Source organism: Pholcus phalangioides, unplaced genomic scaffold (assembly GCF_987345545.1).
Source record: "Pholcus phalangioides strain wild (caught in Gottingen) unplaced genomic scaffold, Ppha-v1.0 ptg000003l_1, whole genome shotgun sequence".
Taxonomy (NCBI): Eukaryota; Metazoa; Arthropoda; class Arachnida; order Araneae; family Pholcidae; genus Pholcus; species Pholcus phalangioides.
In genome coordinates, this window is record NW_028301596.1 from 20,715,974 (window position 1) to 20,727,953 (window position 11,980).

Below are 11,980 nucleotides of genomic sequence, written 5' to 3' on the forward strand. Positions count from 1 at the left end.
ATAATCTTTGGGGAGAAATACTACACAATTTATAAATTATGCAAATTATCTTCATCCTCGATTTTGGTAATGATTATGAATTAAAGTAAACTCCACTGGAGAAACTGCACAACAAAGTCGGAATGGCGAAATTACGGGAAAGTACGGTAATGTCCCGTGTATGGGTAATGCCAATGAGCAAATTGGAAAACGTCACAAATTTAATAAATCTTTTTGTTTTTAACGTCAAGTATCAATAGAACAACAGGCAAATATTTCCTCAATGTGATGAGCGCCAATTCTGAGAATTTCTTGGGAAAGGCGGATAAAACGGACAAGCAAAAACGTCGAAACATTTGTCGTTATATCCGTGGTCGTTGGGTTTTCCCTGACGTTATAAGCAAAGCTAATTAACCTTATTCTCCGTGGGAATCAGTGCAGACCGCTAGTTATTGATGTTATAGCCGAGGTGTCGTTACAACCGAGGCCATTATAACAGAGTTTGGCTGTATTTTTCTTTCGCTCAACAACTAACTAGAAAGAAGCAGCGCAGAGCTTTTGAGGACAACATGTTAGATTTTGAATTATTGTTAATTTTTCTCCACAATAAGACGTTTTTCAAGTCTATAATCAAAAACGATTGGACAACGTTAACTTTCATAAAACGTACCTTCTCTTTCCAAATGCCCAACAATCAGAAATTTGGATCTTCGTCATCAGATCGGTACGTGTAATAATGGATGACGTGGGATGTTTAATTAATTTTGATGCAACAACATTCTTAACAACAACAACAACAACAAGAATACCTTGACAGGGGTGATCACATAATTTACGCAAACGCATCGTGGCCAGAAGAAGCTGTGCAAACTGAACGCTTGCGTCACCCATGGCACTTCGATGCCCAATAGACGCCTCGCAACGAACCAACTGCTCAAATATCTCCTACGTAGATCGAAAATTTCCATCGTATCAGGAACTGGCATGGACAAGACGCCGCCTACTTATTTGCTAGAACAGCAAGTGTGTAGTGCCCTATATAAACCGGGTGTGGTAGTCCAGAAAGAACCACAAACGGTGCGCTTTGTTCGTCAAAAAAAGCGCAACCATGGAGCTGTTCTTACCGTTCTTACTCCTGCTATCCACAGCCCAACTACAAACGGTATGTGGAAGCCACAGTTCACCGGGCTCCCCATGGACTGATAAGCAGACTGCAATACTATTCATGAGGAATTTCGTTCAAGAGGTCGAGAATAGCGAAGCTATGAGTGATGAAGAAAAGGCGGACGTTGGCAATGTGGCATCTCTGATGGAGACGTCGGTGATGAGCAGCCGTTCCAAAACAGCCTTGCAAGCCATGAACGCGGGGTTTTTGACTGCCGTGACCGAGGTATTGGTACTGGATAATGACAACGGGATCAACCAAATACCGATTGTCATCAATGCCTACCAGAATGCGCTGATAAAGACGGTTGGTTACGCTGACAACAACTACATGAGAGAAACCATGAGTATCGTGCAATCAGTCGCTCAGACCAGCGGTGACAATGACATACCGGGATCGAACCAGCCGTCGGGAAATCAAGGACCTTATGGACCTGGACAAGGTGGGCCCGGGGGACCAAATTCTCAAGCTTACGCTTTTGCTCAAAGCGGAACTCAAGGCCCTAATGGTCCAAGGGGACCATCAGGTCCGTATGGGCCAGGAGGACCACAAGGACCACAAGGACCACAAGGACCACAAGGACCAGGTGGACCACAAGGACCGGGTGGACCACAAAAAACAATTTCTATAGCTTTCGCCGATGCACAAGGACCACAAGGGTCAGGTACCCCACAAGGACCTCGCGGACCAGGAGGACCATCAGGACCTGGTATCCCTTACGGACCACGAAGTGGTGGTCCAGAAGGACCAGGAGGACCTCAAGGACCAACTGCTATGGCTTTCGCCGGTGGACCACGAGGACCAGGAGGCCCACAAGGAGGTGGCCCATTCGGCCCAGGAGGACCACAGGGTGGTGGCCCTTACGGACCAGGAGGACCACAAGGACCACAGACTGGTGGCTCTTACGGACCAGGTGGACCACAACGACCACAGGGTGGCGGCCCTTACGGACCAGGGGGACCACAAGGACCACAAGCATTCGCTCAAGCCTCAAGTGGGCCTGGACAAGGTGGACCACAAGGACCTGGACAAGGGGGACCACAACGACCACAGGGTGGTGGCCCTTACGGACCAGGTGGACCACAAGGACCAACGGGTGGTAGCCCTTACGGACCAGGGGGACCACAAGGACCTCAAGCTTTCGCTCAAGCCTCCAGTGGACCCAATGGCGCTGGAGGGCCGCAAGGACCAGGAGGTCCACAAGGAGGTGGCCCATTCGGCCCAGGAGGCCCACAAGGAGGTGGCCCATTCGGCCCAGGAGGCCCACAAGGAGGTGGTCCATTCGGCCCTGGAGGACCACAGAGTGGTGGCCCTTACGGACCAGGTGGACCACAAGGACCACAGGGTGGCGGCCCTTACGGACCAGGGGGACCACAAGCTCTCGCTCAAGCCTCAAGTGGACCTGGACAAGGAGGACCACAAGGACCCGGACAAGGTGGACCACAAGGACCTGGACAAGGCGGACCACAAGGACCTGGACAAGGTGGACCAAGCAGTGCAACAGCTATGGCGATTGCTTCGTCCGGACCGGGAAGTGGCCAAGGCGGTCCTTCTGGTGGAGATGGTGCGGCGGTTTCAAGTTTCGCCTCCGCTTTTGCTTCTGCTTTGGTGAGCAGCAATGCATACAACCAGAGGATTGGTGGTGTAGGGCCATCAGGAGCAGGATCAGCGATGGACATGTCAATGGGTCAAGCTTATGGACAGTCTATTGCGCAGGCAATTGCACAAGCCACAGCGCAGGCATATTCTAACTCTGGAGGAAATAGTCAAGCCACAGCCTATGCTATCTCAAACGTTGTGGCACAGTATCTGAACAATTATGGAGTCATACAATCTGCCGACGCCACATCACTCGCTCTAGCGTTCGCATCAGCTCTGTCTTCTGCAGGGGGTCAAGGACCATATGGACCGGGATCTGGACAAGGAGGTCCACAAGGAGGTTCCAGTTCGATGGCTTTTGCTACAGCTTCCAGTGGACCCAATGGCGCTGGAGGGCCGCAAGGACCAGGAGGCCCACAAGGAGGTGGCCCATTCGGTCCAGGAGGCCCACAAGGAGGTGGCCCATTCGGCCCAGGAGGACCACAGAGTGGTGGCCCTTACGGACCAGGTGGACCACAAGGACCACAGGGTGGCGGCCCTTACGGACCAGGGGGACCACAAGGACCCGGACAAGGCGGACCAAGCAGTGCAACAGCTATGGCGATTGCTTCGTCCGGACCGGGAAGTGGGCAAGGCGGTCCACAAGGAGGCGGCCCATTCGGACCAGGAGGCCCACAAGGAGGTGGTCCATTCGGACCTGGAGGCCCACAAGGAGGTGGTCCATTCGGACCTGGAGGCCCACAAGGAGGTGGCCCATTCGGCCCAGGAGGCCCACAAGGAGGTGGCCCATTCGGCCCTGGAGGACCACAGAGTGGTGGCCCTTACGGACCAGGTGGACCACAAAGACCACAGGGTGGTGGCCCTTACGGACCAGGTGGACCACAAGGACCACAGGGTGGCGGCCCTTACGGACCAGGGGGACCACAAGCTCTCGCTCAAGCCTCAAGTGGACCTGGACAAGGAGGACCACAAGGACCCGGACAAGGTGGACCACAAGGACCCGGACAAGGCGGACCACAAGGACCTGGACAAGGCGGACCAAGCAGTGCAACAGCTATGGCGATTGCTTCGTCCGGACCGGGAAGTGGCCAAGGCGGTCCTTCTGGTGGAGATGGTGCGGCGGTTTCAAGTTTCGCCTCCGCTTTTGCTTCTGCTTTGGTGAGCAGCAATGCATACAACCAGAGGATTGGTGGTGTAGGGCCATCAGGAGCAGGATCAGCGATGGACATGTCAATGGGTCAAGCTTATGGACAGTCTATTGCGCAGGCAATTGCACAAGCCACAGCGCAGGCATATTCTAACTCTGGAGGAAATAGTCAAGCCACAGCCTATGCTATCTCAAACGTTGTGGCACAGTATCTGAACAATTATGGAGTCATACAATCTGCCGACGCCACATCACTCGCTCTAGCGTTCGCATCAGCTCTGTCTTCTGCAGGGGGTCAAGGACCATATGGACCGGGATCTGGACAAGGAGGTCCACAAGGAGGTTCCAGTTCGATGGCTTTTGCTGCAGCTTCCAGTGGACCCAATGGCGCTAGAGGGCCGCAAGGACCAGGAGGCCCACAAGGAGGTGGCCCATTCGGCCCAGGAGGACCACAGAGTGGTGGCCCTTACGGACCAGGTGGACCACAAGGACCACAGGGTGGCGGCCCTTACGGACCAGGGGGACCACAAGGACCCGGACAAGGCGGACCAAGCAGTGCAACAGCTATGGCGATTGCTTCGTCCGGACCGGGAAGTGGGCAAGGCGGTCCACAAGGAGGTGGCCCAGGAGGCCCACAAGGAGGTGGTCCATTCGGACCTGGAGGCCCACAAGGAGGTGGCCCATTCGGCCCTGGAGGACCACAGAGTGGTGGCCCTTACGGACCAGGTGGACCACAAGGACCACAGGGTGGTGGCCCTTACGGACCAGGTGGACCACAAGGACCACAGGGTGGTGGCCCTTACGGACCAGGTGGACCACAAGGACCACAGGGTGGTGGCCCTTACGGACCAGGTGGACCACAAGGACCACAGGGTGGCGGCCCTTACGGACCAGGGGGACCACAAGCTCTCGCTCAAGCCTCAAGTGGACCTGGACAAGGAGGACCACAAGGACCCGGACAAGGTGGACCACAAGGACCTGGACAAGGCGGACCACAAGGACCTGGACAAGGTGGACCAAGCAGTGCAACAGCTATGGCGATTGCTTCGTCCGGACCGGGAAGTGGCCAAGGCGGTCCTTCTGGTGGAGATGGTGCGGCGGTTTCAAGTTTCGCCTCCGCTTTTGCTTCTGCTTTGGTGAGCAGCAATGCATACAACCAGAGGATTGGTGGTGTAGGGCCATCAGGAGCAGGATCAGCGATGGACATGTCAATGGGTCAAGCTTATGGACAGTCTATTGCGCAGGCAATTGCACAAGCCACAGCGCAGGCATATTCTAACTCTGGAGGAAATAGTCAAGCCACAGCCTATGCTATCTCAAACGTTGTGGCACAGTATCTGAACAATTATGGAGTCATCCAATCTGCCGACGCCACATCACTCGCTCTAGCGTTCGCATCAGCTCTGTCTTCTGCAGGGGGTCAAGGACCATATGGACCGGGATCTGGACAAGGAGGTCCACAAGGAGGTTCTGGTTCGATGGCTTTTGCTACAGCTTCCAGTGGACCCAATGGCGCTGGAGGGCCGCAAGGACCAGGAGGCCCACAAGGAGGTGGCCCATTCGGTCCAGGAGGCCCACAAGGAGGTGGCCCATTCGGCCCAGGAGGACCACAGAGTGGTGGCCCTTACGGACCAGGTGGACCACAAGGACCACAGGGTGGCGGCCCTTACGGACCAGGTGGACCACAAGGACCACAGGGTGGCGGCCCTTACGGACCAGGGGGACCACAAGGACCACAGGGTGGCGGCCCTTACGGACCAGGGGGACCACAAGGACCCAAACAAGGCGGACCAAGCAGTGCAACAGCTATGGCAATTGCTTCGTCCGGACCGGGAAGTGGGCAAGGCGGTCCACAAGGAGGCGGCCCATTCGGACCAGGAGGCCCACAAGGAGGCGGCCCATTCGGACCAGGAGGCCCACAAGGAGGCGGTCCATTCGGACCTGGAGGCCCACAAGGAGGTGGCCCATTCGGCCCTGGAGGACCACAGAGTGGTGGCCCTTACGGACCAGGTGGACCACAAGGACCACAGGGTGGCGGCCCTTACGGACCAGGGGGACCACAAGCTCTCGCTCAAGCCTCAAGTGGACCTGGACAAGGAGGACCACAAGGACCCGGACAAGGTGGACCACAAGGACCCGGACAAGGCGGACCACAAGGACCTGGACAAGGCGGACCACAAGGACCTGGACAAGGTGGACCAAGCAGTGCAACAGCTATGGCGATTGCTTCGTCCGGACCGGGAAGTGGCCAAGGCGGTCCTTCTGGTGGAGATGGTGCGGCGGTTTCAAGTTTCGCCTCCGCTTTTGCTTCTGCTTTGGTGAGCAGCAATGCATACAACCAGAGGATTGGTGGTGTAGGGCCATCAGGAGCAGGATCAGCGATGGACATGTCAATGGGTCAAGCTTATGGACAGTCTATTGCGCAGGCAATTGCACAAGCCACAGCGCAGGCATATTCTAACTCTGGAGGAAATAGTCAAGCCACAGCCTATGCTATCTCAAACGTTGTGGCACAGTATCTGAACAATTATGGAGTCATACAATCTGCCGACGCCACATCACTCGCTCTAGCGTTCGCATCAGCTCTGTCTTCTGCAGGGGGTCAAGGACCATATGGACGGGGATCTGGACAAGGAGGTCCACAAGGAGGTTCCAGTTCGATGGCTTTTGCTGCAGCTTCCAGTGGACCCAATGGCGCTGGAGGGCCGCAAGGACCAGGAGGCCCACAAGGAGGTGGCCCATTCGGTCCAGGAGGCCCACAAGGAGGTGGCCCATTCGGACCTGGAGGCCCACAAGGAAATGGCCCATTCGGCCCAGGAGGACCACAGAGTGGTGGCCCTTACGGACCAGGTGGACCACAAGGACCACAGGGTGGCGGCCCTTACGGACCAGGGGGACCACAAGGACCCGGACAAGGCGGACCACAAGGACCTGGACAAGGCGGACCAAGCAGTGCAACAGCTATGGCGATTGCTTCGTCCGGACCGGGAAGTGGCCAAGGCGGTCCACAAGGAGGCGGCCCATTCGGACCAGGAGGCCCACAAGGAGGTGGCCCATTCGGCCCAGGAGGACCACAAGGAGGTGGCCCATTCGGCCCTGGAGGACCACAGAGTGGTGGCCCTTACGGACCAGGTGGACCACAAGGACCACAGGGTGGCGTCCCTTACGGACCAGGTGGACCACAAGGACCACAGGGTGGCGGCCCTTACGGACCAGGGGGACCACAAGCTTTCGCTCAAGCCTCAAGTGGGCCTGGACAAGGTGGACCACGAAGACCTGGAGAAGGAGGACCACAAGGACCCGGACAAGGTGGACCACAGGGACCTGGACAAGGCGGACCACAAGGACCTGGACAAGGCGGACCACAAGGACCTGGACAAGGTGGACCAAGCAGTGCAACAGCTATGGCGATTGCTTCGTCCGGACCGGGAAGTGGCCAAGGCGGTCCTTCTGGTGGAGATGGTGCGGCGGTTTCAAGTTTCGCCTCCGCTTTTGCTTCTGCTTTGGTGAGCAGCAATGCATACAACCAGAGGATTGGTGGTGTAGGGCCATCAGGAGCAGGATCAGCGATGGACATGTCAATGGGTCAAGCTTATGGACAGTCTATTGCGCAGGCAATTGCACAAGCCACAGCGCAGGCATATTCTAACTCTGGAGGAAATAGTCAAGCCACAGCCTATGCTATCTCAAACGTTGTGGCACAGTATCTGAACAATTATGGAGTCATACAATCTGCCGACGCCACATCACTCGCTCTAGCGTTCGCATCAGCTCTGTCTTCTGCAGGGGGTCAAGGACCATATGGACCGGGATCTGGACAAGGAGGTCCACAAGGAGGTTCCAGTTCGATGGCTTTTGCTACAGCTTCCAGTGGACCCAATGGCGCTGGAGGGCCGCAAGGACCAGGAGGCCCACAAGGAGGTGGCCCACAAGGAAATGGCCCATTCGGCCCAGGAGGACCACAGAGTGGTGGCCCTTACGGACCAGGTGGACCACAAGGACCACAGGGTGGCGGCCCTTACGGACCAGGTGGACCACAAGGACCACAGGGTGGCGGCCCTTACGGACCAGGGGGACCACAAGGACCCGGACAAGGCGGACCACAAGGACCTGGACAAGGCGGACCAAGAAGTGCAACAGCTATGGCGACTGCTTCGTCCGGACCGGGAAGTGGCCAAGGCGGTCCACAAGGAGGCGGCCCATTCGGACCAGGAGGCCCACAAGGAGGTGGCCCATTCGGACCTGGAGGCCCACAAGGAAATGGCCCATTCGGCCCAGGAGGACCACAGAGTGGTGGCCCTTACGGACCGGGTGGACCACAAGGACCACAGGGTGGCGGCCCTTACGGACCAGGGGGACCACAAGCTCTCGCTCAAGCCTCAAGTGGACCTGGACAAGGAAGACCACAAGGACCCGGACAAGGTGGACCACAAGGACCCGGACAAGGCGGACCACAAGGACCTGGACAAGGCGGACCACAAGGACCTGGACAAGGTGGACCAAGCAGTGCAACAGCTATGGCGATTGCTTCGTCCGGACCGGGAAGTGGCCAAGGCGGTCCTTCTGGTGGAGATGGTGCGGCGGTTTCAAGTTTCGCCTCCGCTTTTGCTTCTGCTTTGGTGAGCAGCAATGCATACAACCAGAGGATTGGTGGTGTAGGGCCATCAGGAGCAGGATCAGCGATGGACATGTCAATGGGTCAAGCTTATGGACAGTCTATTGCGCAGGCAATTGCACAAGCCACAGCGCAGGCATATTCTAACTCTGGAGGAAATAGTCAAGCCACAGCCTATGCTATCTCAAACGTTGTGGCACAGTATCTGAACAATTATGGAGTCATCCAATCTGCCGACGCCACATCACTCGCTCTAGCGTTCGCATCAGCTCTGTCTTCTGCAGGGGGTCAAGGACCATATGGACCGGGATCTGGACAAGGAGGTCCACAAGGAGGTTCCAGTTCGATGGCTTTTGCTACAGCTTCCAGTGGACCCAATGGCGCTGGAGGGCCGCAAGGACCAGGAGGCCCACAAGGAGGTGGCCCATTCGGTCCAGGAGGCCCACAAGGAGGCGGCCCATTCGGACCTGGAGGCCCACAAGGAGGTGGCCCATTCGGACCTGGAGGCCCACAAGGAAATTTCCCATTCGGCCCAGGAGGACCACAGAGTGGTGGCCCTTACGGACCAGGAGGACCACAAGGACCACAGACTGGTGGCCCTTACGGACCAGGTGGACCACAACGACCACAGGGTGGCGGCCCTTACGGACCAGGGGGACCACAAGGACCCGGACAAGGCGGACCACAAGGACCTGGACAAGGCGGACCAAGCAGTGCAACAGCTATGGCGACTGCTTCGTCCGGGCCGGGAAGTGGCCAAGGCGGTCCACAAGGAGGCGGCCCATTCGGACCAGGAGGCCCACAAGGAGGTGGCCCATTCGGACCTGGAGGCCCACAAGGAAATGGCCCATTCGGCCCAGGAGGACCACAGAGTGGTGGCCCTTACGGACCGGGTGGACCACAAGGACCACAGGGTGGCGGCCCTTACGGACCAGGGGGACCACAAGCTTTCGCTCAAGCCTCAAGTGGGCCTGGACAAGGTGGACCACGAAGACCTGGAGAAGGAGGACCACAAGGACCCGGACAAGGTGGACCACAAGGACCTGGACAAGGCGGACCACAAGGACCTGGACAAGGTGGACCAAGCAGTGCAACAGCTATGGCGATTGCTTCGTCCGGACCGGGAAGTGGCCAAGGCGGTCCTTCTGGTGGAGATGGTGCGGCGGTTTCAAGTTTCGCCTCCGCTTTTGCTTCTGCTTTGGTGAGCAGCAATGCATACAACCAGAGGATTGGTGGTGTAGGGCCATCAGGAGCAGGATCAGCGATGGACATGTCAATGGGTCAAGCTTATGGACAGTCTATTGCGCAGGCAATTGCACAAGCCACAGCGCAGGCATATTCTAACTCTGGAGGAAATAGTCAAGCCACAGCCTATGCTATCTCAAACGTTGTGGCACAGTATCTGAACAATTATGGAGTCATACAATCTGCCGACGCCACATCACTCGCTCTAGCGTTCGCATCAGCTCTGTCTTCTGCAGGGGGTCAAGGACCATATGGACCGGGATCTGGACAAGGAGGTCCACAAGGAGGTTCCAGTTCGATGGCTTTTGCTACAGCTTCCAGTGGACCCAATGGCGCTGGAGGGCCGCAAGTACCAGGAGGCCCACAAGGAGGTGGCCCATTCGGTCCAGGAGGCCCACAAGGAGGTGGCCCATTCGGTCCAGGAGGCCCACAAGGAGGTGGCCCATTCGGACCTGGAGGCCCACAAGGAGGTGGCCCATTCGGACCTGGAGGCCCACAAGGAAATGGCCCATTCGGCCCAGGAGGACCACAGAGTGGTGGCCCTTACGGACCAGGTGGACCACAAGGACCGCAGGGTGGTGGCCCTTACGGACCAGGGGGATCACAAGCTTTCGCTCAAGCCTCCAGTGGGCCTGGACAAGGTGGACCACGAGGACCAGGCAATCAAGGACCTGGACGAGGCGGACCACAAGGACCTGGACGAGGCGGACCACAAGGACCTGGACAAGGCGGACCACGAGGACCCGGTTCTCAAGCTTTCGCTCTTGCTTCAGGTGGACCTGGTGGTCCACAAGGACCAGATAATCAGGGACCCGGAGGGCCTGGACGAGGCGGACCCCAAGGACCTGGACAAGGTGGGCCACAAGGACCTGGACCTTACGGACCAATGGGACCCGGCTCTCAATCTTTCGCTTTTGCTTCGGGTGGACCTGGTGGTCCACAAGGAGGACCACAAGGACCAGGTAATCAGGGACCCGGAGGGCCTGGACGAGGCGGACCACAAGGACCTGGACAAGGTGGGCCACAAGGACCTGGACAAGGTGGGCCACAAGGACCTGGACCTTACGGACCAATGGGACCCGGCTCTCAATCTTTCGCCTTTGCTTCGGGTGGACCACAAGGACCAGGTAATCAGGGACCCGGAGGGCCTGGACGAGGCGGACCACAAGGACCTGGACAAGGTGGGCCACAAGGACCTGGACAAGGTGGGCCACAAGGACCTGGACCTTACGGACCAATGGGACCCGGCTCTCAATCTTTCGCCTTTGCTTCGGGTGGACCTGGTGGTCCACAAGGAGGACCACAAGGACCAGGTAATCAGGGACCCGGAGGGCCTGGACAAGGCGGACCACAAGGACCTGGACCTTACGGACCAGGAGGACCCGGCTCTCAAGCTTTCGCTTTTGCTTCGGGTGTACCTGGTGGTCCACAAGGAGGACCACAAGGGCCAGGTAACCAGGGACCCGGAGGGCCTCGAGGACCTGGACAAGGGGGACCACAAGGTTCGTCTTCAACAGCCTATGCGTTTTCTTCTTCATCTGGCTCTCAAGAAAGGATGAATTCTTTGGCGTCTGCTCTTTCATCGATGGGATCATCTGCAGATTACCCAGCCCTGAATAAACTTCTGTCTGGACTCATTTCTAGCATCAGGCAGAGCAATCCTGGTATTTCGCCACAGAATGCGATGACTCAAGCTCTGCTAGAAGCGCTTGCAGTTATGTTCGAACTGCTCGTTGCAGTGCTGTCAGGAGGTGGAGGCGTCAATTCAGTCTCCTCTTACGGCGTAAGTGCTCTCGTTCAAGCAATGATTCAAGCACAGTCTTATTAAATTTTGTCGTGTGTCAGCGATAATGTACTAACAAGGGAAAAAAATACCATTTTTAATTAATGGTCTCTGTAAAACCTAAATCACCAAATAAACTGATTTAAAGTGAGTGTATGAGAATTTTTTATTTCGTTCGTTTCTAGTCGATATTCGGAATTTAGTGACGAAAGGGAGACATTTGTGCAGGGTAATTGTCAATTTGAATCGTGATTATAACCATCTTATTCGAAAGAAAAAAATTGAAGTAAATCACGAAATTTTTCTTTATATATCCTATACCTTTAATATTAATTATTTCCCGAGTACAGTAGGAATAAACCTTGTTGGCCACATACAGGGTGGAAACTTAAGTCTGTTTTACCTCAAACAACTTGGATTAGATTAGATTTTGGTTGTATTGGCACA

General features: G+C 56.5%; 1 protein-coding gene across 2 annotated transcripts; it reads left to right on the top strand.

Moving 5' to 3' along the window:
- Nucleotides 1-1,050: 1,050 nt before the first annotated feature.
- LOC149088251 (uncharacterized) lies at nt 1,051-11,685 on the top strand. Of its 2 annotated transcripts, XM_089245916.1 has the most exons (2): nt 1,051-3,200; nt 3,393-11,685. In XM_089245916.1, the coding sequence occupies exons 1-2, from the start codon at nt 1,088-1,090 to the stop codon at nt 11,576-11,578; spliced, it is 10,299 nt and encodes a 3,432-aa protein (XP_089102042.1). In that variant the 5' UTR covers nt 1,051-1,087; the 3' UTR covers nt 11,579-11,685. The 2 variants fall into 2 exon arrangements, with proteins under 2 accessions (XP_089102042.1, XP_089102033.1); XM_089245907.1 differs by having other exon boundaries at nt 1,051-11,685.
- The last annotated feature ends 295 nt before the right edge of the window (nt 11,686-11,980 follow it).